The 27,678-nt window shown below is 41.6% G+C and overlaps 3 protein-coding genes across 3 annotated transcripts; all 3 read left to right on the forward strand.

Moving 5' to 3' along the window:
• Nucleotides 1-5,857: 5,857 nt before the first annotated feature.
• On the forward strand, nt 5,858-7,461 carry Ciao1 (cytosolic iron-sulfur assembly component 1). Its single transcript, XM_089593218.1, has 3 exons — nt 5,858-5,944; nt 6,307-6,770; nt 6,859-7,461. Exons 2-3 carry the CDS (start codon nt 6,315-6,317, stop codon nt 7,405-7,407), a joined length of 1,005 nt encoding a protein of 334 aa, XP_089449344.1. The 5' UTR covers nt 5,858-5,944; nt 6,307-6,314; the 3' UTR covers nt 7,408-7,461.
• Nucleotides 5,891-9,747, forward strand: LOC106643557 (NIF3-like protein 1). The gene is made up of 4 exons (XM_089593219.1): nt 5,891-5,944; nt 7,594-7,962; nt 8,361-8,634; nt 9,331-9,747. The coding sequence occupies exons 2-4, from the start codon at nt 7,606-7,608 to the stop codon at nt 9,603-9,605; spliced, it is 906 nt and encodes a 301-aa protein (XP_089449345.1). The 5' UTR covers nt 5,891-5,944; nt 7,594-7,605; the 3' UTR covers nt 9,606-9,747.
• Nucleotides 9,748-12,119: 2,372 nt separating this feature from the next.
• Nucleotides 12,120-27,678, forward strand: LOC106643413 (uncharacterized). The gene is made up of 10 exons (XM_089592567.1): nt 12,120-12,308; nt 20,232-20,574; nt 23,258-24,155; nt 24,232-24,530; nt 24,601-25,017; nt 25,299-25,740; nt 26,100-26,874; nt 26,962-27,128; nt 27,205-27,262; nt 27,310-27,678. Exons 2-10 carry the CDS (start codon nt 20,392-20,394, stop codon nt 27,335-27,337), a joined length of 3,267 nt encoding a protein of 1,088 aa, XP_089448693.1. The 5' UTR covers nt 12,120-12,308; nt 20,232-20,391; the 3' UTR covers nt 27,338-27,678.

Genomic DNA, 27,678 nt, shown 5'->3' on the forward strand with positions numbered 1-27,678 from the left:
AAAATTTTTTTTTAATCATCGCGTTCACGTTAGTTGGAAAAAAATCGGCTTAAATGTCATTACGGTAACGTCGGTGCAGTTTCAAATTACCAATTCTAAAGGTGTAGCGACCAATGGTATTGTGATTGAGAAGTACGATAATAAATTATGCTGTTTAATCAATTTTAGGCTTGGGAGTTGCTGTTACTAAACTTTAAAAACTATTGAAATGAAAAAAAAGAAAAATCATATTATCAATCCGTTCCATCGATCAAAGTAAGTATCCCATTTTTTTCTTTTTTTTTTTTTTTTTCTTTCGTAAAACGATCATGGTTATGGTATAATGTGTCCGTAAAGCGAAAGAACATCGTTTTGCTGTTAAATATATTTTCTCAAAATTATGAAACGTGAGCGCGCAAAGCGACAACGGCTCAATCACTTTCTACGATTCATCTGTCCACGTCACTTTCTATATACTTACATTTTTTTTTGTGTTTGCCTTTCCCACTTTTACGCACCAAAGTCACGTTTCGGCTTCATTTTCTCGATGGTTCGCAGTTACGCGCTGAGAATATTAATTTTGTGGGCTACGGCTATACTTAAAACTTGAAATTACAGGATTACTTTATATTCACGTTGTTTGAAATTGTTTTTATACTTTTTTTTCACATCCTATATACCCTGTACGTATTTAATATCCGTATGATTACTGGTAATTATGTCATGATTAAAATCGTGATACATACATAATAAAAACACCAGTAAAGTTTTTATTTAGTTTTTTTTTCTCATTCTAACACATTAAATTCAGTGAATAAGTAATTGTGTCATTAATCATGTAAATTACCGTAGTATAAAGTATTTCTCCTCACGTGTTCATGTGATTTCTCGTTACTTGGTAAATTTTGTTTCTGCATCACATCCATGAAATGTAAGGTCTTTGACAGCAAGTAACTCTATGAAAGCAGTAAATTTTTTCTCCCTTTCAATATATTCGAGTTGCTATCACGCACTTTTGAAATCGTGATTATAAAGAAATCACACCTGCAGCCAGTCTGACTTCCGTGGTCGCATGAGGTTGCGATATTTTTTTGCCAAAAGTGCGCTGAGATTTCTTTGTTCCGCGATCTCATTAGCGTCTTTCGGGTGAAATGATGAAAAACTTTACCGTATTTCGTACTGGGAATGTGTGTGCATACGGATTTAATAACGACATTTTTCGATTTTTGTTCCTCCAAAATAGTATCTCGAACAAAAATATCGTTTCGATTTCCCATGGATACACTGGAATTTTCTTGAAAATATTGTTGTAATAGCTAAATCACGGAAAACTGGCCATTTATTTCAGTTAAGTCGTAAAAAATTTGGTCATTTCCCTTTTTTTCGTTGATAAAAAGGCCTGCAATAAAGCAGTAAAATTAAATCGTTATCATTATGGAATACACACCATTGAACAAGACACAAAGTATTTAGAATACCTAATCTTAGTTACTATAATGTTAAATAGAATAATTATATGTGATTGAGAACTCGAGAATTTATGATTTAATCACTTACTAGTTGATATCTTAAAAAATATCGATATTCGGGTAACTTGACAAAAGATTAGCACTAAGATGTGTTTTCCACCTCATTTACAAATAGTTTGACAGTAAAAAGTATCCAACAAAAGTGTAAATTACAGATTTTTTCGTAAGGTGTAATCGTATATCAATTTTTTGTTAAAACCAGGGTCATGCAGTGTTTTATAACACTAGAATAAAAAGAACTATATCTTTGTTCAATTAACAAGTATGTATTGTTATGTGGGAAAGAGATTGGTGCGTCGCGAGAAATTTATAACCGATAAAATAACAAACTTGAAGTAAAGATGCAGTCTCGCTGCTCATCAGTTGTATTTTACACAACAAATTTACCTCGTAGCGCTACCGCGCTACTGAATTTTACAGTTTTACACTAAATTTTAATATTTTAAACTACAGTCTGCAGTCATCGCCATCTAGCGAGGCTAATTCCAAACTTAGTTTACAAAATGTGTGCAAACTATGTCAGTAACACAGGTTCTGTCGTTTCGACGACTGTAGGTAATTAAAACCTGTGTTACCGACGTTCTACAATGGGTAAATCCGATACTTACTATGTTGACTGCACCACACGCGCGCTCCATAAAGCACACCCTCATGATGAGGGCCTCATCGACTGACTGCAATGGAGTGTTTTCCGCAATCGTCACCAGCAAGTAATTGAAGGTTGCGCTCTACGCTACCATCAGGTCGGTAAGTCAACTACCTTGAATTAACTGGCGCTCTGTTCCGTCATATGACCAGTTAAAATATAGCAGACGACAGTCAACAGCGATGAAATCTTCACTTTTTTCTTGACTTTCACGTCGTTTGCTGTTTTAACTGGCCAGATTACGAAAAATAGCCCCAGTTTAATTCAAGGTAGTTGACTAACTGACCTGACAGTAACGTAGAGTGCAAATTTAAATTACTTGGTGGTGACGATTGCGGCAAACACCCCAAGCGGCGTTACCACCACGACCTACGTAACTTTACAGCCTCTGATTTTTTCATTCTGGTAAAGAGAGCACGGTGTAAGATGTACGTGAAGTTATGTATAGTAATTAAAGAAATTACTACTAAGTAATGCCATATGGTCGATTTTATTAAACCATATGAATATCTCTATTTTTAGAGGTCGACTTTTTAGTAAAAAAATAGATAGTAAACTTGCCGCAAATAGCACAAACTACGTCAACTTTTTATTATCTCTCTGTAAGATTAGTTGCGGCTGGTTTGTAATTATCAACGTAACTTTGCTGTAAATAGCAATAGTTATTTGGATCAGCGCCATCTAGCGGTCTTAATTTTTTGGCCAAAAGTGGCCTCTAAAATTCTCAATCAGAGCATTCAGGATTAGAGCCATTTAGTCAATTATAAACCAGCCGCAACTCATGATGAAGCTAAAAAATAAAAAAATAACGATACGTGTGTTTTTGGCGGCAAGTTAACAATCTATCTTATGCTTGAAAATTTATCTTCAAAAGTACAAACACATAGGAGGTCGATTTTTTGGTAGAAAATAGATTGTGAACTTGCCGCCAAAAACACACGTATTGTTATTTTTTTATTTTATAGCTTCGTCATGAGTTGCGGCTGGTTTATAATTGACTAAATGGCTCTAATCCTGAATGCTCTGATTGAGAATTTTAGAGGCCACTTTTGGCCAAAAAATTTAGACCGCTAGATGGCGCTGATCCAAAATAATTATTGCTACTTACAGTAAAGTCACTTTGATAATTATAAACCAGCCGCAAATAATCTTATAAATAGACGATAAATCGTTGACGTTTTTTATGCTTCATGCGGCAAGTTTCTACATCAATATTCTACATATCTTATATGGCTCATAAAATCGACAATATTTACAAAATTACAATACTCTTGACCTTTTACCATTAAATCATGTAAGCACAAATTAATCAGTCCATTAAAGAGACAACCGAAGAAAAAAGGCCTGAAAAAGAAGCACAGCCACACAAAAAGTCTCATATAAGAATGGAGCATTTTGGATCTCACTTGATCAGAGAAGGTTGGGTTCTTTGTTTACTTATAACACTTAAAATTTACATCTCTGTAATAAATGTATTTTTTAATTAGTGAGATCCGATGCTCCATTCCTAGGAGACTCTTCGTGTGGCTGCTTCTTTTTGAGACCTTTTTTCTTCAGTTGTCTCTTTTCGACTGATTAATTTACGTGTATATTTGATCGTGATTTACGATTTCTGTAACACAAATTTTTCTATGGACATATTATATAAGTTAACTGTTTATTGAAAATCTAAAGTTGAAGGGCTGTTCTTTCATTAGTTAATGGTAAAAGGTCAAGAGTATTGTAATTTTATAAATATTGTCGATTTTATGAGCCATATAAGATAAGTAGAATATTGATAGTTTTGGAGGTCAATTTTTAGGTAAAAGATCAATTGTAAAGCAATTTAAATTAAGTGAGATCCAATGCTCCATTTTTAGGAGACTCTTCCTGTGTAACTGAACTTCTTTTTTAAACTTTTTTTCTTTAGTTGTCTCTTTTGGACGTATTACTTTACGTATCTATTTAATCATTGTTCAAGATTTCTGTAACACAAATCTTGGTATGTACATATTATATAAGTTAGCTGTTTATTGGAAATCTAAAGTTGAAGGGCTGTTCTTTCATTAGTTAATGGTAAATGGTCAAGAGTATTTTAATTTTGTAAATATGGTAGATTTTATGAGCCGTATAAGATAAGTGGAATATTTATACTTTTCAGGGTCCATTTACAGGTAAAAGACATATTGTAAACTTGCCGCAAGTTGCACAAAAAATGTAAACTTTTTATTATCTATATATAAGATTCGTTGCGGCTGGTTTATAATTGATTAAATTGCTCTAATATAAGAAGTAATAATTATTTGGATCAGCGCCATCTAGCGGTCTAAATTTTTTGGCCAAAAGTGGCCTCTAAAATTCTCAATCAGAGCATTCAGGATTAGAGCCATTTAGTCAATTATAAACCAGCCGCAACTCATGACGAAGCTATAAAATAAAAAAATAACAATACGTGTGTTTTTGGCGGCAAGTTCACAATCTATTTTCTACCAAAAAATCGACCTCCTATGTGTTTGTACTTTTGAAGATAAATTTTCAAGCATAAGATAGATTGTTAACTTGCCGCCAAAAACACACGTATCGTTATTTTTTTATTTTTTAGCTTCATCATGAGTTGCGGCTGGTTTATAATTGACTAAATGGCTCTAATCCTGAATGCTCTGATTGAGAATTTTAGAGGCCACTTTTGGCCAAAAAATTAAGACCGCTAGATGGCGCTGATCCAAATAACTATTGCTATTTACAGCAAAGTTACGTTGATAATTACAAACCAGCCGCAACTAATCTTACAGAGAGATAATAAAAAGTTGACGTAGTTTGTGCTATTTGCGGCAAGTTTACTATCTATTTTTTTACTAAAAAGTCGACCTCTAAAAATAGAGATATTCATATGGTTTAATAAAATCGACCATATGGCATTACTTAGTAGTAATTTCTTTAATTACTATACATAACTTCACGTACATCTTACACCGTGCTCTCTTTACCAGAATGAAAAAATCAGAGGCTGTAAAGTTACGTAGGTCGTGGTGGTAACGCCGCTTGGGGTGTTTGCCGCAATCGTCACCACCAAGTAATTTAAATTTGCACTCTACGTTACTGTCAGGTCAGTTAGTCAACTACCTTGAATTAAACTGGGGCTATTTTTCGTAATCTGGCCAGTTAAAACAGCAAACGACGTGAAAGTCAAGAAAAAAGTGAAGATTTCATCGCTGTTGACTGTCGTCTGCTATATTTTAACTGGTCATATGACGGAACAGAGCGCCAGTTAATTCAAGGTAGTTGACTTACCGACCTGATGGTAGCGTAGAGCGCAACCTTCAATTACTTGCTGGTGACGATTGCGGAAAACACCCATGGTATCCCACAAAACATTGATGATACTGACGTCGTGTAGATGCCAAGTTCCAATAAACACAATTAAACTTTAAAAACTTGTAATTTTCAAAAAACAATTTATAGGATGTTTTTAAATGGATAAATGATACCAACACTCGCAAATGTAGTCGCGATATAAGTAGTGCCAATATTAGGTATAAAAAATACCTACAAGCCCGAGCACGAGGTCCAAAACCCAAAAAAAATGTGTTTTGCCATGTCACTTTGGTGCCGTTAATCTTTCGTTTACTTCAAACTTATCCTTAATATCCTTGCCCATTAGGAATTGCTTATAGCCAATTGTTTTTCTCAAATAATTATCAAGTAACTAATCATTCACGTGTAGCAGTCATGAGATGATGTCATGAATGTTTTGACAATCTGCTAGAAACAAAAAAAAAATTTGTTCTTTCGACCCTGGAATCGTTCACTCGCTCGTAAGTATCGCAATTTTACAGATGACACTTTGTTTTTGGTATTTGTTTGTTTGTTTTGTATTGTCACAGTAATTCGAACACTTGTTTCTTTCTTTGATCGCCCGCGTTAAAACCACAAAGAGAATACCGTTTCTGTCTGAAGGCATTGAATAGTTATACAATTGCTTGAAAACAAATGTGAACTTGACGAATTTATCTTAATTAAAAACATAATTAGCTTGAGACTATTAATTTTTAATATTAAGCTCGATGGTTTTTTTCGGCTGTTCGGACATTCCCTTTCATCTTTGTGTCCCAACCACGTTTTGATGTCAAAAGGGTTTGAAAAAAACAAAAAATCATATGCACTTTTTTTCAGGTTAAAAAATGGGTGTACTCGATTTGAAGCAAAGCCTGGTTGGACACAAAGGGAGAGTTTGGAACGTTTGTTGGCACCCATCTGGCGAATGGCTTGCCTCCTGCGGTGGAGACAAGGCAATCAGAATTTGGACCCACGACAAGTCCAAATGGGTCATAAAAACAATATTAACCGAGGGCCACACTAGAACAATAAGGGAAGTGTCGTGGTCTCCTTGTGGTAATTACATTGCATCTGCAAGTTTTGATGCAACAGTAGCAATCTGGGATCAGAAAACAGTACAGTTTGAATGCAATACTACACTGGAAGGCCATGAAAATGAGGTAAAAAGTGTCAGTTGGTCGATAAGTGGTCAGCTGCTAGCAACATGCAGTCGTGATAAGTCAGTGTGGGTTTGGGAAACTCATGATGAAGAGTACGAATGTGCTGCTGTGATAAATGCTCATACACAAGATGTCAAAAAGGTAATTATGGTTTACCTCATCTAATAATCCAATTGGAAAATCATCAATCAATATTTGAATTTTACATTCACTTTTGTATTCTTCTTAGGTAAGGTGGCATCCTACCAAAGACATACTTGCATCTGCAAGCTATGATGACACAGTTAAAATCTTCAAAGAGGATACAGCAAGTAGCGACTGGCTCTGTGTATCGACTCTAGAGTCGCATACATCAACAGTGTGGAGCTTATCCTTTGACAGCACAGGAGATCGACTGGTCACCTGTAGTGATGACAAAACCCTCAAGATTTGGCAGCAGTATGAGCCTGGCAATGACAGAGGCATAGCCACACCAGACGACGAGCCAGTCTGGAAGTGCGTTTGCACGTTGTCAGGATTCCATTCCAGAACTATTTACGACGTTGACTGGTGTAAAAAAACAGGCTTGATAGTAAGCGCCTGCGGAGACGACATTATCCGGATTTTTCAAGAAGACAGTGATTCCGATAAGCACCAGCCGACTTTTAATCTCGTCTGTTCGATGGATAATGCACATACCCAAGACGTTAATTGTACACAGTGGAATCCGGCCATAAGCGGCGTTATAGCCTCGGCAAGCGATGACGGCACCATTAAAATTTGGCAGTACACTGATTGATTCTTGTGTACAGATTTATGTATATTTTCTGGAAATAAATATATATACATTTATTGTTTTGTACGTAAATCATTGGCTCGTTTTTTCATTTCACATCCAATTCTCAAACCCATTCCTTATTAACTTATATTTCAGAAAACAAAAAAAATAATGTCATGTAGGAAAAAAAATTATTGTGTGTTTCAGGCGAGTTAATTAATGATTGGTTCCTTTTCAAGAACACTTCGCCTAGCCCCTCAAGTTCAAACCCTAGTGAAAACCACTCGACCACACCTGTTTTTACGTACAATAAGTAGCAAAATGAGTGGACTACCTTTGAAGGAAGTAGTTAAAATTCTCAAGTCTTATGCTCATCCTGAGCTAGCTGAGTCGTGGGATAACGTAGGCTTACTTGTCGAGCCAACAGAGCCCAAAAATGTATCGTGCATTATGTTGACGAATGACTTGACGGAAATCGTGTGTGGAGAAGCGGTTGACAACAACGTTGATATGATTGTCTCGTACCATCCGCCAATATTTGTACCTCTGAAGTCCGTCACTCAGAGAACGTGGAAGGTATGTTGGTTAATTAATAAGTAGATGAATTAAGGAAAAGCATGACCGATACATTTATCACCATTAGAGCAAAAGTTTAATTGCAACAAATTTTTCTGTGAAACATCAAAATTTTTGTTTGTAAAAAAGTAAGTTGCTTTAAACATTTACGTGAAGCATTTTAGTACAATGCTTTTTTGTTATTATTATTATTATTTTTTTTTTCTAACTAGTAATAAAATCACACCAATAACGAAAGTTTTTTTTCTTCGAAATCTTTCACAAAAAAAATCTCTGGTACAAAGTCAAAGATATATTTTTGAGCTCAATTACTGTATACTACTACTTGAGTCAGTTAAAAATAACGTACGTATGTACAATTGATTACTCACATTGGAAAAAATTAATTTCTCTTTAAGGAACGGATTGTAGCCAAATGTTTAGAAAATCGTATAGCCGTGTACTCTCCACACACATCCTTGGATGCCATAAAGGGCGGAGTGAACGATTGGCTTGCGACTGCTTTTGATGTAATGGAGAGTCGTCCGATAACACCGTCAAACAACAACCCCGAAATCGGCATGGGCAGAATTTGCGTTCTAAAAAATGAAATCACAATGGAGAAAGCAGTGGAATTGGTGAAAAAAAAAATCCGACAGTCACACGTACGATTGGCTCGTAGTTCAGATTTTGGTAAGTTACGTGATTTTTTTATTTCTTATTTATTTTCCCACGTTATCATTCGTGACCTACTTTTCTGTAACGAATTAATTTAAAAATCGTCTTTCACATACATTATTATGCATACGGTTCTGTTACGTAATTTCCATCAAAATACTTGCTACAACGATCTCCTGTCACAACATTGTCGACTAATTATTTTAAAAAATACAGATATATTTTAGAGGTAAACAATTTATATGCACACCAAACACTTAATTATCATATTTTTCCTTTGATAGGATTAAAATAAGTTACATCGATTTTTTCGTTCGTGTTTACGTTACAGAGGACGCGTGTTTTATTCCAAAATATTAAACGCTCGTTACATAATAATATATTGACGCGCCACAAGGGTTGAAAAAATCCATCTATCCGATCTATAGTATTTATTCAAATGTCCCAGAGAAATAAACTACTGGAATTTCAAGAAAATTGACAAATTCTCGCCAAAAGGTGTTTACGTAAAACGTTAATTAAAAAAAGTGACAGAGAAATTATCGATTTTTATTCTTAAAAGCCCGGTAATTTTTGTCCCCTTCTTTGATAAACTACATTGTGTACGGTTGTACTTAATTGCTCAGTTGTGCCTAAAAAAGAGTTGCCGGAAAAACATATCTAGAGTATAATATGTTTTAAGTGCTCGTTTTCTTTTTGATATATCGACAGCTTCACGTGGTATAAGAACTGTCGCCGTGTGCGCTGGCTCTGGATCTTCCGTATTGAAGGGAGTATCGGCAGATCTGTTCGTGACCGGGGAGATGTTGCATCACGATGTCCTTGACGCCGTGCACGGGAACACCAGCGTCATTCTGACGAATCATTCGCATTCGGAGCGTGGCTTTTTGGATGAGATACTCAAGCCGAAATTGAAAACTTTGTGCGGTGATTCGGTTAAAATCATCTCTGCCACGAAGGACGATGACCCACTGGAAACTGCCTAATTTTCACCTATACTTTTCCATACTTACTTTTTTTTTTACCATCACCTTTCGACTGATGAGTATGCGAGTAAGTTGTCCATTGTGATATACTCACAAATAGCATTTGTGCACATATATACGTGTATATTATACGTATTATTAAATGATTTTTGAAATTTTCAACAAATGTGTAATGATGATAATCTTTTGTTCTTAAAATACTATCACCCGCTCGTGGATACTTATCATGTATTCCAGAATCGAAGCGAAACCGAACAAAGGCACCGCTCCAAAAGAAGAAGAAAACGAAAAAAAACGAAAAATTGTACAAAAAGACCCTTACCTTGAAAAACTACACGCAACTGTGCGAGAGATGCGGGAAGGAAGAAAAAAAAAAAAAGAGAAAAGAAAGGAGCGGAGTGGGAGTGTACGGAGCGTTCGGCTCTTCGATGTATTCCGAGGCAAACTGCTGTGCCGCACCGACGACACGCCTCGAAGGTCCAACCGGAACACCCTGATGGGGCTCCGTCCGAGCGCCGATCGACTGTATACCCGCACACACATAATATTATACTCTCTGATGTTCTCGCTAGCGCGCGCCTTTGCTTCCCACTCCTCGGCTTTCCTGAACTTACATACATACCTTGCCGATACCCAGCTCGGCTGCGCTCTTTCTTCCTTATACTATCCTTTACGTGCGGGCACCTATATATCTTTTTCTCTCTCTCTCTCTCTCTCTTTTGCTTCTTATATCCCGGAGGAGACACGTATAAGAGAACAATATATATAGGCGAGAGCAGGGCAAGAGAGAAAGAGCGCGCCTAGCACTGTATATCGGCAAGCCGGACCGCGACGACGTTGACCCACGCGCGGCGCGATACAGCCGCCGACGTCGCGTGTACTTGTGTACTTATTGTGTATGGGTCCGTGTATAATGCGAGAAACGAGTACTTGTGTATATGGTGGTTGCTTGGTTGGTCCTGCGGTGCAGCAGTATAAGGAGCGCCGTCAGGGGAGAACCGGATCCTTTTCGGACCCGCGTTCGAGTATCGGCGCGCATAAACTGCGATAACCCCGAGTCCCTGTCATTTCGGCTGTGGCTCGAGAGCCGGTGGTTTCTCGAAATAAGTGTTGATTCTGATTTTTCGATGAAAAACGTTATTTTCTTATTCTTTTTGTCGATAATCCTTTGAAAAGTGCGACGAAAGGTGCGCGAGCGCGAGTTACGGTCAGTGTTGTATGACTGATAGTGAAAAGGAACTGTTGCTGGATTGTTGTTCATGTCTCCCTCCGCGGAAGGAAAGGGAGACCGGTCGCATCGGCTCGCAACATCGGCAACTGGAGCCCCAGAGGAGAGAAAAAGGTATATATATATATACACACACTTGTAACAACTGCTGCGTTACGCGTATGGGTACAATATATTATCATCGTCATTAAAAGATGCGCAACGGTGCATCTTCTTCCTGATGTTTCTCGCGTAGCGCGTGCACGGCTTCTTGTTTCTCCTTTTGTTCGTTTTGTCGCGCGCGTATACCCATACTTACTCGCACGCGGAAGAGTTTACGGTGATTTGCCATGGCGTGACGTGACGCGATGCAGTTGCGTGCCGGAGTCGACGGGAGAAAATGCGTTTTGTTCCCGTAATGATTGTTAATGAGGCGCGCTGAGCCAAATGGCTTTTCATGTACCCTTTCTCGGGTCATTATTTCAACTGTGTTGGCCCGAGTTGTTACAAAAGAACGAGTCTCGTTTGTAGAAATTTCGTGACTCGTAAAAATTTTACTTGCTCGGGTTTACGTGAAACTCTTCGCTCACGAGCCAGTAGTAGGGTAGTAAACTCGGTCAGACGTATATACGCATCGTAGCGAAAAAAAAAGAATCTCTATGTACGTTTCAAACAATTGCTATCGGTGATCGAATCGGTAAACTCACGTGCTGGTGCTTTGATTTTATTTAATACTCGAACAAAGTCGATCGAAACGAAAAAGAGAGTTTTCGAATCAAACAGCTCGTTTTACCCCACTAGCTTTCACTTTCCGCTGTATTTATGGCTATTAATGTTCCTTATCGTATAATGAACAACCGATCCAGCCGATTTGTTCGAGGTATAAACTTTTACTGCTCGCGTGAATAACAAAATTCAACGCTCCAATTTCGCCACCTGGTTTACCGATACATACCGATCTCGGGGATCGATTTGCCTTACCGTTCCGTTCGGTTGAACATCGAAAGTCGCATGGACTAACGGGCTGACCGATTGGCCATTGGTATGAAAAAATCGAATCACAGTGGAGTTGAAAAGCAACGGTTCAAACATTACACGAGAAGACGACGACAACGACGCATCAGATGATAAAGAGACAAAAGTATAGAGGAAAGCGAAGGGAGACAGATGTCACTTATTAGCCGTACACCGCACGCGGAAGGCTCTCCCGGAGGCGCGCTCCTCCCACCCTTGCGTTGTCCATACAGACTCCTCTCGGATAAATAATCCACTCCTCGTGCTCGCGTCAGACAGACAGACGTCGCGTACCTGTTGGGTTGGCATTGCGTGTGTGTATATAATTGTCTACCAGTGACCGGAGTCCGGAAAAATCGCTTCCGGTGTTGGTGCTTATGGTACACTTGCACGTGATAGTATATAAGTGGACCGCATATTGTATCCCTTACCGACGTCGTCCTCGTCGTGCACTAACCCTGCAGACTTTCAATTCGCCGATCGTAAGTACAGGCTACTCTGTATACATGTACATATTTTTGTCGATAAGAGGTGTAGACATGTATCAAACAGGCATATAGTATACGTATAAGTAAAATTACCACAATGTGCGCATGGTGCCGGTGATGCTGCGTATTTAAGTAAATGCCGCATGGCAGCTGTGTTTGTAAGCCCGAGTCCGAGCCTTATACGGTGCGCTCTTTCGTCCTCCGCCTCCTCCTCCTGTTCTCTCCGGCTCTTTATGTTTTATACACGCGCGTGTACATCGTCACAGCCTTTCTCATCAGCTGGAAAATCAGTCGAGGGGAAAAACATGTACTACGTACGTAGTGACGGGTCCTCTATGAATTTCTATACTTGTATATTATAGATGTTTGTTCGAGCGTTCCTGCATATTGAGATGAAAGGAAAATAAGGAGTTGGTTGATGTATACGCTCGTGTGTGTTGTTTTATCGCTCGACGCGTGGGCTGACCGAATCGTGTACAAAAATAATACAATGACAACAAAAAAGGTGAAGAGCGTTTTTTTTTTGGGGATTTGTGTTATTTTACCGGTGGACCAATCGGAGTTAATAGAGCGGTGATCGCCAAAGTGCACCGATATTATTTTGTCAATCGAATGCCGGTGTATTATTTTATCACGAATCTGAGAAAGTGCAGGGAACAATGAGATCTTTTTCGTATTTACGACACGAGACGCGCGGTGCATTGAAGCCCGATAAAATGGCACTTTACATGCACCTCCGTGTAACCCGGTTACCGTATACTCACGTGTGTGTACCTCACACACTCGTCCAACCGATTTCACCCTTTCACTCAAACGCACGCGGCGTAGAGAGCTGCCCGGGTGAAAAAATGCCACGCGTTCTTTCTTCTTTTGTTCCTCCGTTCCCGATAACACAGTTGGGCTCACTATACCGATATACTCCGATAAGGTTAAGATGGACCTAAACTTTGAAGATGATGTAGGCATTTTCAATCTGCCGATTTTGTCCGCTAAGTTAGATTATTTATACAAACAACATGAGCGCTCGGTGTGCTCCCGCTACGTATACGTTAATCAAACAAAGCCCGGCAGCTCGTTATCCTTGGATAACCGAAAAGAAAAAAAAACCGTCAAATGTATAGATACATCGACCGCGTGTCAGAACTGTTGTGTACCGTAGATCGACGATCGATTTACCTTGGCGAGATCCATCTAACGCTCTCGAGTACAAAAAAAAAAAAAAAAAAAAAAAAACACGCATACGCCTTTTCATTCACGTCGCGCTGGTGATTCATTCATCCGTGCATTCGCGCGTGTTTGCGAAAGCGCTTCTCGACATGTAAAACGCGTCGAGTTGGTACGAACCGATACCGATTGTACGGCATTCCCAGTGCGCGTGTGCGTTCTTATGTGTACCGAATCTCGGGGGGGGGGGGGGAAACACCGATTTCACGTTTTTACACCTACCTGAGGTATAATTTTTGGAACTCACGAATCGTCCAGGGAAAAAGCTATTGGTAGCCAAATCACGTTTTTTCCCCCTCAATACAAAGCGAGAGAAGGAGATCGGTTGGATTATCCGCGTCTTGGGTCATCGATGAGGATTGGAAGTTGTGACTCCTTACAACAAATGCGTCAGACGAGGAAGTGTATGTATATACGGCATGTATACTTGTTGCAGGTGACGCAAATGAGACAATACGGGAAAAATGACCATTTCGTATGTGTGTGTGAGTAGTATACGACTACGGTGTCGTTAGTTTTAGCGGGAGAATCAGGAATTTTGTGGGTATACGGCTCTCACTCTCGCGACTTGTTTTCAAGCGTATACCTTTGATTGATTCTTCAGAACGATGTTCTAAAAATGATTGGCCATCGCGGAATCTCGGCATCGTACCGCAGTTATTACCCAAGGTTTTGTTTGAATGTTCAGCTGTTGGAAAAACGCTTCGGCTTTGTATGAATCCACACATTTATGGTTCGAGCTATGATGTCACTATGCAAAATCGGTATGTATCGGTATGTTTATCGATGACGCCGATTCTACATTTAAAACCGTGATATTTACCTCCATGAGTATTATTATTCGGTTCTTCAAACGTAGACAAATAGAAAAAACAATTGTTTCACAAATCACCCTTCGATCTCTTTTTCATGCGTCTTTTGTTAACAAGTTAAATCGAACGATTACGCGTAGAATCACAACGCTCAATGGAATGAAGTTATTTGTTCAAAGGCGTGTAAAATAAAATGCAAAACGCTTTACAAATAACGATATACGATCAGCTACACGCGTGTATACTTGGCTTTTCGAACTCCCCTTTCCTTCTACATTTTTCTTCGCACTTCACATTACGTTACACTCGATCCAGTTCGTATGCACTCTGTTACAGTTATATCACTTGGTTATATACCGTATACTTACGCGACACAGTGCAGTAAACGCGCGGAAATTGGTACAAACGAGAGCAAAAATAATCTTGTGGTTATAGTTGGGGACTCGCCAAACAAAGTTGAAACAGGAAGGTGGTGATGGGTTGTACCGTTGTCACGTCTTTTGTGCCTATTATGATATCGCCGAGATTTGAGTACTTTGGCCCCCCCACAAGGCGTATAGAACGAACTACCTGTCAAATTATTATTTTGCCAATCATCAAAATCGACTCGCGTATACTCTTGCATAAAACTCATGTATATATAACGTTGTTGTACGTATGGTATACTCGTGTGTATATACATGGAAAGAGTATGAGTAGGAGTATGTTTTCTTCGAACGGAATAATGAACTTTCTTCGCGTGACTGCGGAGAGACGACCCCACCAACTGAAGCAGTAGGTACGTGGTGTAGTAGACAATCCGTGGGATTTTCCGGTGCAGCATAAGTACACGTACCTACATCCCGTGTACACGTAATTAACCGATACTATTCGGTGGTCCTAATTTTTTTTTTCTCTCTTCATCCGTCCCAAGCAATTAACGCACCCTCCGATCTTTCGCATTGCGTATACCGATACTTGCCGTCCATGCGTAAGTAATTTTATGAATTTTGATTCGTTAAAAACTGATTTTGGACCGTTGGGACTCTGATCTATTAGTGAGGCACATTCGTTTTTTTTTTTTTTTTTTTTTCAAACGCCTACGTTTCGTAAATCAGAGTTCGAGATATCACTCAACCGTGGGTTTTTCGAGTGTAAAGAGTTAATGGTGAAATAAATCGCAAAAGCGCAGCAGCATAATTTACAAGCGTGGAAAAATTACTCAACTATATTGAGTGAAAACCCGCTTGCAAGGTGGAAACAACGAGGAACGCCAACCTTTTATTCAAATTAGCCCGATTTTGTCGTTAACCGTTGTTCCGGTGAACTTTAGATGGATATACGGTGTACGGAATATGCATCATTTCCAAACAAAAAGTAGGTCCCATTAATCACAATGACGGTTGTACGAAATCACAGATCTCAGAACATTTTTCCCTCTTTTGTTCCACTTGAATATCTTAAAAAATATATTTTCTACGTGTAGGTAAATTTTTTGCTCGCGCGACATGATATTATATATATACGCAATCGATGAATCAAGACGAATTGATGAATCGTCGTACGTTTGCACACGCGATAGTGGTTATTTTATACACACGTTTCGACACCCGAATACCTTCAAGCTTCGGTCATCTTTGAAAATACCTCATTCATTCGTCCATTTATATCGGTTGAAGAAAAAAAAAAAAAGCGATGCTTGAGTTACTTGGACACGGAGCATACGAAAATACCTATACACGAACCGATTCCCGATCTCATCGGTCCGTGTTATCGCACAGGATCGCTCATACTGCGAACAGGAAATAAAAACTGCATCCTTCCATCGATTCGACTCTCTTTGGATGAAAAAAAAAATAAACTCGACGTAAGCGTTTGTTTTTATCGAGACACAATAAATCGTGAGAAGCGCTCGGACACACTTTCCACCTAATTTCCATTTGGTCTCTATACACGTTTCACTTTCGTGCCTCTGGCCACAACGATAACAATGCAAGAAAGATCCCCCAAAAACCCGTTAAACAAAAAGATACAATACCGCTACATACCTCCCTCCAGAAGATACGGTTCAGTACGGACAACTTTCGGTATAATACTCGCGTTATTTGCTCGTCCATTGCTGTTCATTCCCTTTTCACACTCTAATTGTACTTCCACGAAATTTGTTCCATTGGTCTCTTACACAAGTATTTAAATTAGATTTTTTTTTTTTTTTTTTTTTTTTTTTTTTTTCGTCAATTCAACAGTCACCTTGTGCAACTAGATAGTCGATAAAAAATAAGGAATTTATACAAAACCACGGGTTTTTGTTCCAAAATTAATTTTCTTGACGACAGATGTGTATATAGGTATACTTGTAACGACTCACATTTTACGGTAGACAACGAACCATCTCACATCTGTAAAATAAGTAAAACAAAACGTTAAACGTCGCACACAGTTGACACGTCCGTTGAAACCGATAGACGTGTAGTGACTTCTTCCGGGGTAGGTACGTGTAATGAACCAAAAAAAAAAAAAAAAAAAAAAAAGGCAAAGTGATAAGAAGGAGGGTATACTCGTAACGGGTCTTCCACGGCCTATACACATAAGATCGTGCCCGCTCCGCATGCTCCATTTGCGCTCCTATGCACACTCTCTCGCGCGCGGGATTTATAACGGCTCGCTCGCGAGTTCCTATACACATTGGGAGCTATTTTATACATGCATACACGTATAGCGTGTCTCTTTTTGCCTTTTATGTACTTGTATCGGTATGTGTATAGAAAATATACATATGTATATATATATATAAATATTCGCTACCGCGAATCGAAGAGGGAGAATGCACGATTTGTTCGCCACCGCCGCACTTATAATTCGTGTGTACCATAATATGCACTTACTTTTACACTTATCGATGCACATACTTATATGTATACACTTATTTAACGTACGCTCGTGTGGTCGATGGCTCATTGATATATATTACATACGTAGGTATAGAGCCGGTGAGTATATAGGTGTACCTATAACTATTAAGTTAAGAGTAGGTGGTGTATACATACTCGGCTCGTTATTCGCGGTTGATCGGTAATTTTCAGCTAATTGCTTACAGCGTTACTTCCCCATCTCCCCTCCCCCCTCGATCTACGAGAGAAAGAGGGACATGATAAATTATCATTTGTCCTCCCCTCTTATATATAATATACAACGGGGCTTTGTATTGTCCTTACAACTATGCACATATATTGTGGTATTTATTGTATATATACCGATACGATAACGATTTGCTTATCTTTTTGTTTATTTTTCAATTGTAACCATCTATAGCCGTGTACATTTGCAACGATTTTTATTTATTGTTTTTAACTATAAATCGAATCGCGATGAGAAAAAACAGTGTCCTACGAATACTACTTTGTTTACCTGTGACATGTGTATATTTGTATAGAACGCAGGGGAGGAAACCATACGTATAATGTCCACGTATGGCCGTGGGATGATTTTTACTCGCGGCGTGCCAGCCACGCATCGTCGGAAAAGAATGAAAGAAAAAAAAAAAAAGACCTTACACCTATACGTGCGGCGTGTGTATATATATCGCTCATCTGCATGAATAAATAAATAAATATACGTGTGCCCAACGCGCGGAGTACACGAGGTATATACGATGCGTAAAACCTCGGGCTGTATACATCATGAAGACTTGCTTTCCTCGTTTCTTTTTTGTTTTTTTTTTTTGTTTGTATTCGAACAATGACTCTCTCTATTTTTCTCTTATTTTTTTTTGTGTGCCCCCTCCTGCGCAGTCATTGTTCACTGTTTTCTCTCAAACTTTGGTACAGGTGTATATACATACCAAATGCTGTTTCCTTCGCCGAGCATCAGGTATACACCGAGAGAGAAAAACAAGCCGATTGTACTCGTAGACGTGTTTTAATCACACTCGGAGCCAGAGAGAGAGAGAGAGATTTTATGTGGGGGGCCGGCTAATTTTCCGCGCGTGTACCTCGTACACTTCTTATACCTGTATATAACATAATATATACGAAACAAGTTAATTTCAACGTCGGAATGTGCATAGTACAAGTACTCCAAAGCGAGCCTATAACCATAGGTATACATCTCGCCAGAGTATCTGCTTCAACAAATGAACTTTTCACTTTCGTCCGAGCGTATACTTATATATATATAATGTCCATTGTGGAGAGAGAAAACGTAAAAATTCACACAATTGGCATAATATGTAGGTATGTGCACCCTTTGTTTTTCTATAAATAGATACTTTCTCTCGTGTAGGTATTAAGATTGCACACGCGCTTGACCATTCCGCGAGGCAAGTTACAAGTAGACCTTGAGACGTACATCAATGCGAAGGAACCACACACACGCGTGCCATTAATCACCCAAATGTATATATATATACGCGTTATTCTCTATAGCAGGTAATTTTTCATAAATTCCCACACTCCACGTAAGTACACATCAGAGGGATGTTAATACAAGTGAAAGATGTACATGCCGGGATTCAACTGTATAATAACATGATAAAGCGCGGTGATTCACGTACACACTGCGCACGAGTACCCCAAAGGAGATGATATACTGTGCACAGGGAACCAACGAAAAAAAAAAAAAAAAAAAGGAAGCCAATCCGCAGACGCGATCGGCGTGCAATGCTCGTCCTTGAGCTTGTCGGCGTGAATATATATATAGGTATCACTCGTGCAGGACTCCCCCAGCCCCCAGCTGCCACATGAATGTATACATACTGCCGCTGCATAAGTCGAGGAGAACGAGTTGAGCATATCCACCCACTCGCTCTCCTCTCCCGCGGCAAATCCTCTCAAGGCGACGCTCTTTTCTTCTCGTTTTATTTTTTTAACTTTTACACGGGCTTTTTTTAACTCATTTTTCTCATGCACCTTTTTTTTTCTTTCGTTTGCAATATCTATTGTCCGTTTTTTTTTTTTTTTTTTTTTTTTTGCGAGAGAGCTGTAATTTTGCAACATTATAAATATCCTTGCTTGTAATTATGAAATTACCAGAGATCCTTATCGTGACTCCTTAACTTTATTTATTTACTTTATTTATGGTTCTATGGTATAATCATCCGAAGATAAATAAAGAAGAAAAAAAAAAGTTTCAGTAGAACGAGTCGAGTGTTGGTAAGACGCTAGTTGGTAAGACACCATGTGCGTCAAGTGACAGACGAGAGGAGAATTGGGTATTTCCCAACAACTTGTTGATTTTGTGTCCCGAAACGATTCGTTTTATAATGACTTCAATTGGGGACGCGAAATTACCGTAGGTATACATTTTCATACGATCGAGTTTATTTTGCACGACAAAAGCTTCGTCGTGATACACGAGAAATAATTTGACTTTTATGTTAACGTAAACATAAAAAAAAAAGAAGAAGTTACACGCTCTCTCCCTCGATTTTTTTTACATATCGTTTCATTGCCTCGACCACGTGTGGTGTACGACGCTCGTTTGACTATTTTTCTCCCATGATACACCAACACCTCGAACCGAGAAGTTGCGAGTGCAATCTAATGAGCTACATTTGATCCTTTTTTTTTTTTTTTTTTTTCTCTTCACGGAAATCGCTGCTTGAGTTATACCATATTACGGAGCAGAGCTGTAAACAAAGTGTTTGCCAATAATCGAAACGCGAATGTATTTCCCCCGGAGGCGTGACGCAATTTTTGCGTAACTCGCGCGTACAACTCTCGTTTTCATTTCCCCCTAACACCGTTACCACCACCGTAGAGGCGATAGGAAAAACAAAAAAGTTTTGAAACTACTAGCCTGTATGGAAACACTTTTGAATGTCCATTAAACTCGCGCGCAAAGATCTGCGTGGGAGCGTCATTGGTTCCTGTCCGATTGATCATGTTTTTCGTCTTTCTTCCAGAAGCTCGTTCCGAGGAGTGGAGCCGAGGTGTATCGGCAGAGTAACGGCGAGCCGGTGAGGGAATCAGCTGCAGGCGGAGAGAGGCCGGGCCCCCGCGAGGTTCGCGTGGGCCCACACGTATATACTTGCATCGGCGGAGAGGGAGAAGGACAGAGCGAAGATGGAGGTGGTGCTGTCGCCGGGTAACCTCGGGGGCGACTGCGCGGACGGGGCCCCGTTTCGCAACGAGGACGTGCGCGAGTGGTCGAGGGTCGATCGGATCACGGGCATGTTGGAGAGGGCGCGCGTTGAGACTGGCCGGTGGCGGGCCAACACGCGGGATGCTGCACACTCGTACGGAAAGGTCGGGGATTCGGGTCATTTTCATTTTTTTCTTTTTTTTTTTTTTTTTTTTATATATATAGCCTACAAAATCATCATCGGCGTCGACGAGGGAAGAGTGAAACGTTGAGTTGGTATACAAGTAACGTACAAGTCCAAGTAGACGCTTCAACAATTTTTTTCTTTTTTTTTATCGACAAGTAATTTAGGATCGGTCAATCAAGCCAACGGTTCAAACAATTTTTTTAAACTTGACCAGTTTCTTCTAAAATGATTGACTAGGAAAGGTAGCTTAGTATACATACATTTTTAATTGATGATACACCAATTTGTTTGTTCATCAAATGGTTCATAAACTCGGTATTTCCTAATACACCGATCGAGTAACAAGTGAGATCGTTATCGGGAAATCGGCAAAAAAAAACCTTTGCGTCCACTTACCAATTATTACCGATCAACTGCCGATCGAAGTAACCCACGCCATCGATCGTAAATAAACTATATTATCGATCAACCCAACAGTGTACATGCACGAGGTACCGATAAGCTGCGGCATTCATTGTATACCGATCGTAAGTGTTTCTCAACAACGAAGCCAACCAGTTGAAATAAACGGCAAATTAAATCGAGAAAACGTCCAAAAAAAAAGGAGAGCAAAAACACATGCGCATTAAGTATCTCTTCCTCTCCTCGGATACACTTTACCTATACACGTATATATAATCAGCTAACCGGCCAATTGACTTCACTTGGGAGCGCGCGCTCACTCCCAAATTGCCCGCAACTTTCTACCATGTATTATTTGATTCAACGCCCATATAAGTAAGCCCCCATCAGGAGAGTCATCGCTCTCGTTTAAGTATTTTCACTTTCGCGTTCTTACCTCGAATCCTTGGTTTGTTGTTTTTGTTGCCCCTTACCGTGCACACGCGGTAAAAGAGAGAGATAGAGCTTTCCCCCCCGCAAAAAAAGCCGAGGGTTGCGAGAGCAGAGACGTATACGTATATATATAATGAACAACGCGTCAACCGATACGTGTGTAAAATATATATGTGACGATGGGCGGTGGAGTCAGAGAAGAAGCGGCGCGTGGGGCGACGACGATTTCGCGTGAGCACCGCGCGAATATTGCACACCGCGTATACCTGGCCAACGTCAGTAGCCCCATGTCGCGCTCGCCGCGTCGTTATACCTTACGTGTGCGCGCGGAGAACTCCAATATAATATATACACCACTTTTTTTTATACCTATATCTCTTTGCGTCATTAACGTCATATGTATATAATATACTGACGCGCACAAGTAAAACACGTACATAGTGGCGCACCTTTTTTTTTTCCCCCCCTAAACCTCGTTTATCGCCCGCGTAATAAGTACACGCTACTTGCCTACCGTGCACTTGTACCTACATACGTTATAGTTTCGTGGAAGAATATCGTTTTGTTTTCCTATACGATATCATGGAGAGGACAATCGACACATCAAACTATATTGGATCGCGAAACATGTGAATTTTGGGTGCTCGTCAATTATTGTTGTATACGGATTGAGTTACATTGGATACATCGGTATAATTACACTGCGATCAAACAAGATGGTATGACTACGTATATTATACATATACTATTATATATATATTTTTTTTTTTAAATTTAAATCCTGCGTGTATATAGCGTTAAAAAACATGTGATGACGATCGATAGCTGTTTCCGTCAAAATTCAATGGAAAAAACTCAAAGAGCCTTTGTTTCCCAAACGTCGGGCGAAGCCGCGCAAAGACTAGTCAAACGAATAAAAAAAGAGAAGAAACAAAAAAAAATCGTACACACGGCCGGGTGTTGTATGCGCCGCGAGCACATCCTGCGGAGACTCATAAACCTTTTTATTGGCGTGTATACGTATCTTCTTTTTTTTTTTTTTTTTTCTTTTTTACCTATACGTGCATGAAACAAGTGTGGCTCTTTGTTGTTGAGTTTTTCTTTTGGCAAGTATATACTTAAAATGTATACTGGCTACACACGGTGCGTAGACTCGATTTTTAAAAGGGGGTACGGATCGGTTGCAACTCGATGAAAACAAAAAAAAAAAAAAAAAATGGGAAAATTATCAACGCGTCGTAAATGAAAAATCCACCAACCCTCCTGACCAACCCCCTCGCAATCAGCACCTCGTTCGCGCATAGTTTCCAATTATCCTTGCGGAGAAAAATAAAAGTAAACACAGAGCCAGAGCGCTAATTGCAAGTGCAAAGCTCCTCCTACCATCGAGCGTGCGATGTGTCATTACACAGAGGAAAAAAGTGTCTCCTCCTCTCCTCTCCTTTCCCTCTTTTTCTCAGGTGAGAAGCAGCGCGAGCGATTCCTTATCCGGCGAGTCGAGGCGAAAGAGATACGCGGTGCTCGAAGGCGACGCGACCTACTGCGGTTGCTAATAGTTGTGCAATTTTCGTGCATTATTATTTACACACCATATACATTATATATATACACACAGTTGCTCTATAGGGGACGAGAGCGCGAAGCTGTATATATAGAGGACCAATTAGGGAGGGGAAACGCGCAGCTAATGTACACCTCGGGCGAAAAGTCGAGAGAGAGAGAGAGGAAAATTTCACTCTTCCCGTGCCGTTACGACGAGATGTGACAGGTGAATGATTTTTTTCCTCACTTTTTTTTTTTTCGCTCCGTGAATCCACGACGCGCAGATGGTGGACTCGAGAGAGCGGAACTCGGCGGACGGCAGTTTGGTGCAGAGGGCTCGCCGCCAGGTCGAGATATTCCAGAGCCAGGGCACCGGGGGCAGGTCGTTCCAGGTGGTCAGGGCCTCCCAGTGGTCCTCCTCGAGAGCCAAGGACACCGGTATCTTCGACGTCCCCAGCGTCAGTACATACCGTTTGTCCGATTGTCTTTTGTATACCCATACATTTCAAAAACTTTTCGCGTCCCCCCCCCCCCCGCAGTCCAGCTCCAGCAGTAGTACGGAGCAGCAACCGGCAGTCGTCGCGGGCAGTCCACCGGTGACGAACGGCGAGGCCACGAGCCTCGCCTCGAGACTGAGCCTCTGGCGCTCGAGCTTCCACGACAAGGCCTCGGACCTCGAGCGGCTCTCCAGCCTGTGTCGCAAGCTCCACGACGAGGCCCTCAGCCAGAGCACCAACTTCTGGTCCCTGAGATCGGGCTCCCGGAGCCCGTCCCCCCTACCACCGCCGATGGCCCAAAACGGCCACCGCGAGCCACCGAGCGACGACAACACCAGCGACGCCAGTTCCAACAAATCCTCGTTGTCATTGTCGACCGAGCGCAGGAGCAACTCGACCGAGGACTTGTCCAGCGACGCCTTCGCCAGGGACTGCCGGACCCGCAGGTCGCTCCAGGTCGGCCCCGACAACTCCCCCGAACCTACGGCGAGCACCGACAAACTCGTCGCCGAGCGCGCCCGCAAGTTCGAGGAGGCCGCGAGGCGCCGGGCCACCGGGGAATCACCATCCACCGGCAAGCCCAGGAGGTTCGCGAGGCAGTTCGCGTCGATCGCCGACAACGACTTTGTCAAGAACGACCCGAAGCACCCGTCCAAGCAACCAACGGCCCACAAGGAGCCCGGTGGTCGGTGCAAGCCTATATACGACACATAATAATATATGGCCCAATCGAGTAAAGAGACGATGTCCATTGGTTTCAGCGGGTCGCAACAACAAGACGGTCGTGCACCTGAGGAGCGCGGCGTCGCCCGACAAGAGCGAGTCGAACGACACCCGGGAGCCCGAGTACTCCATGCTGGTGGACGCTAGCTCGGCTCCTGTGTTGGCCAACGGCAAGCCGGTCAAGAGGGTCGAGTTTTGCAAGACGGAGATACACTTTGCCCCCGACTCGGGCAAGGTCAATATAGTCGAGACAGACGGCAAGCCACCTCCCACGAACAAGTTCCGGAGACGCAGGAGGAACAATAACGCTCCTCCCATGGCCAATGGTGCGCTCCAGGTATGTCTCCTTTTTTTTTTTTATCACGATCGGTTCGTGATACTTTATTGAGACGAGTTGACGGTGGCAGAAGAGCGACCTGCCGTTGGTGCACTTTGGCGACACGTCCTACGAAAAGTTTATATTCGGCAAGCCGCCGGCGACGCGGGACGATTCGTCGGCCGTGGTGGACGCCGAGGGTGGCTGCAAGAGTCACGAGCCGGTGGCGCAGCGTTGGGCCTCGCCAGGAGCATCGAGGGAGGATCACGCGACGGAGGAGAGAGTTGGCGATCGCAGGCATCCGCAGAAGGGCGCGCACACGACGACCGTCAACTTCCTTGGTAGCGAGAATGCCGGTGGGGCTCTGATGCCGAGCATCGGCCAAGGTATGTATGTTTGTTGGCTTGTGCTGGTGGTTTTTCTTTTTCTTTTTCAGCGTATACTTGCATACTTGTCTACTAACAAGGTAGGTTTTGGATGGATGTATGTTATTGTGTACTGGGAAACAGTATAGTAACAGCCTGAGGATGTGACATGTGTGTTTATATGGTAATTGTATCGCGGGGGCGTGACTAAAAACTATTGGCGAAAATGTATTTCGGTTCTCTTAGTTAAAATAATAACCGCACGGTAACACACAGTGTCCCTCGCTCATTAATCGCATCGCAAATTCATACCTCATCGGTTGACCGACCAATTCACTAAAAAAAAAAAAAAATGAAAAAAAAATGAAAAAGAAGCACTGCATGAGTAAAGTCGCTACTACCCACGGGGAAGAGAGCAGTCTAGCCCAATATGGCACTTGCAGGAGCCAACGTAGCGGGCATTCGGCTGCAATTTGCGGCGTCGAGCCGCAGCCTCAGCCCGATAAACTTCAGCGACGAGCGCGTCAGCCGCACCACCAAGATAACCGTCCACTTGCCGGCGCCCACCATGATCTACCACCATCACCACCACCGTCACCGGCTGAGTCCGTTCGCGAACCTGAAATCGGTCCAACTAGTCATGAGTATCGGCAAAGAGCTGCAGGCGCTCGATCGGCTCTTCTCCACGCTCTGCAACAACAGTACAAGTAATGGTAGTGACAACGATGACTGCAGTGGTACGAGTACAGAAGCCGGCACCCAGAAGCTGTGGTCGCTGAAGCTCGATGATGAGAAAAAGCCGGCCAATGATGGTGACGATGATCGGCAGTCTAGGATCGTTGTCGACCAATCGCGAATGATCGAGGGTACAGCAGTATACATATAATCCATTTTTGTACATAGTTTCGTTGAAAACAAAAAGAAAAAAAAAGTACATATTGTTAAGCCGGCTGCGATTTGTATATATTACATTATTATTATCATCATTCGCTTCAAGGGGGACAATTCATTCTGATTTTCCTTTCAACTCACGCTTTGTGCGTATGTTTCACGCGTCACGTTCGCTTCCACACAATACACACTCCACTCGCAACGATCGTTACGTATCGTTGAGTTTTCGATTCTTGTAAAGTACTGTGCAGGCAGAAAGCTTGGATTATTGTTATTATTATTATTTTTTTTTTTCGCGTAGTTAAGCCACGTTTTTATCTACCGATTTTTCTAGATAAACCCAGCAACGTTTACCCATCGATCGACGTCGCGTCAAAGGAAATCGGACGACAGGAGCAAGTGATCTCCAAGGACTCGGACAACAACCAGGTGCTGTTGAAAATCGTCACCACGCACAAGCCGACCCTTGCCAGAGTGGAAAACGACCATCAGCCGGTCAGACCCCTCAGATCCCGATCGATGGCCAAGAGTCTCGGTAGCGACGAGGTCGACGTTCCCTCGGCCAACGAAGAAGCCAAAGACCCGCACTATGATAGCGTCTCCGTAGGTGCGACTCCCAACGGGACGACGAGCGACGCCGGTAAGGACAACAGCGACGGCAAAGATGCCCAGCCGACGTACGAGAACGTGTTCGACACCGTGGGCACGCCGGTCTACGAGAATTTCCAGGTCACCCGGGGTGCCGACAAGCTCGTCAAGAGGATGAACAAATCGTCCGCCGTCGAGAAGACGCCGGTTGGCCAAGCCGCGCACGACAAAAGACACAGAAGATTGTCGTCGCGAGCCAGTGGTGATTCTACCGACCGGGCGTCGAGCAAGAACGTTAAGGCTAAGGGTAGCACCCGGCCCGAGACTCCGGTCTCAACCACGAGGAGCCTCCGGTCGAACGGCTCGAGGGAGAGCTCGGTCAGAAAGGTCAAGGAAGCCAAGCCGGTGAAGGAGGATGGCTCGAGGAGCGCGCAAGCGAGGAGAAAGACTGGCTCGAAGGAACCCTCGGCTCAAGCGTCGGAGCGCAAGGGTGTCGAGAAAAACGGCGGCGGGTCTGTCAGGTTCGTGTGATTTTTGGCGTAAATGTAAGTTTTTATGACCGCTGGGAGGACTGATGGTGTAACATTTCGATTCGTTGACAATTGTAGGTCGAAAAAGACACCGGTAGAGGTGGTATATCAGACTGCGGTGTACAACATCAAGAACGAGAATCTGAACAAACCAAAAGTGAAGGAGGTGAAGGGCCCCCGTTTGATAAACGATCTCATTTGTGGCAGCAAAACGAAACGCCCGTCGGATAAGAAACCGATCAAGAGTGAGTAATCGCATTGTTGTGTCGTGTCGATACGTGTGATAGTTGGTACAATTTTTTATTGAACCGTTATTTCCAGCAGCTAATGTGTCGCAGAACACAAGCAAGAGAAAAGAAATGCCCACGGTTACGAAAAGGTATGGTAAAATCAACTATGTTTGGATATTATCGACATTTTATGTAGTACACTTGTTTTTGTTTCAGATAGTTGACGGTGGCTCCCTCAAAGTTGGAATAACTAATGAATATTTAGCCTTTGATACTAATATTTAAGTAATTAATGTTAATTGAAGCGGAATAAAAGTTCCTCTCGAGATTTTTTTTTTTTTTTTTTTTTCATATGGAATTTGTACATTTTTTAACACTGACCCTGCCATTATTGACTGAAATAAATAATCTCATGGAGTTTGATAACGGTGAAACTTCTTCTATTTTTTTTTTACCTTCCCTCACAAGAGATTTAAAAAAGTAGAACAACGTAAGGACGCAATTGTAACTGAATTAAAATATGAAATGATAAATTTTCGAATAAAGATCACAAAGCACAAAACTA

This window comes from Copidosoma floridanum, unplaced genomic scaffold (genome assembly GCF_036245765.1).
Source record: "Copidosoma floridanum isolate Cflo_tuat_1 unplaced genomic scaffold, Cflo_Japanese_pri ptg000019l, whole genome shotgun sequence".
In the NCBI taxonomy this organism is placed as follows: domain Eukaryota; kingdom Metazoa; phylum Arthropoda; class Insecta; order Hymenoptera; family Encyrtidae; genus Copidosoma; species Copidosoma floridanum.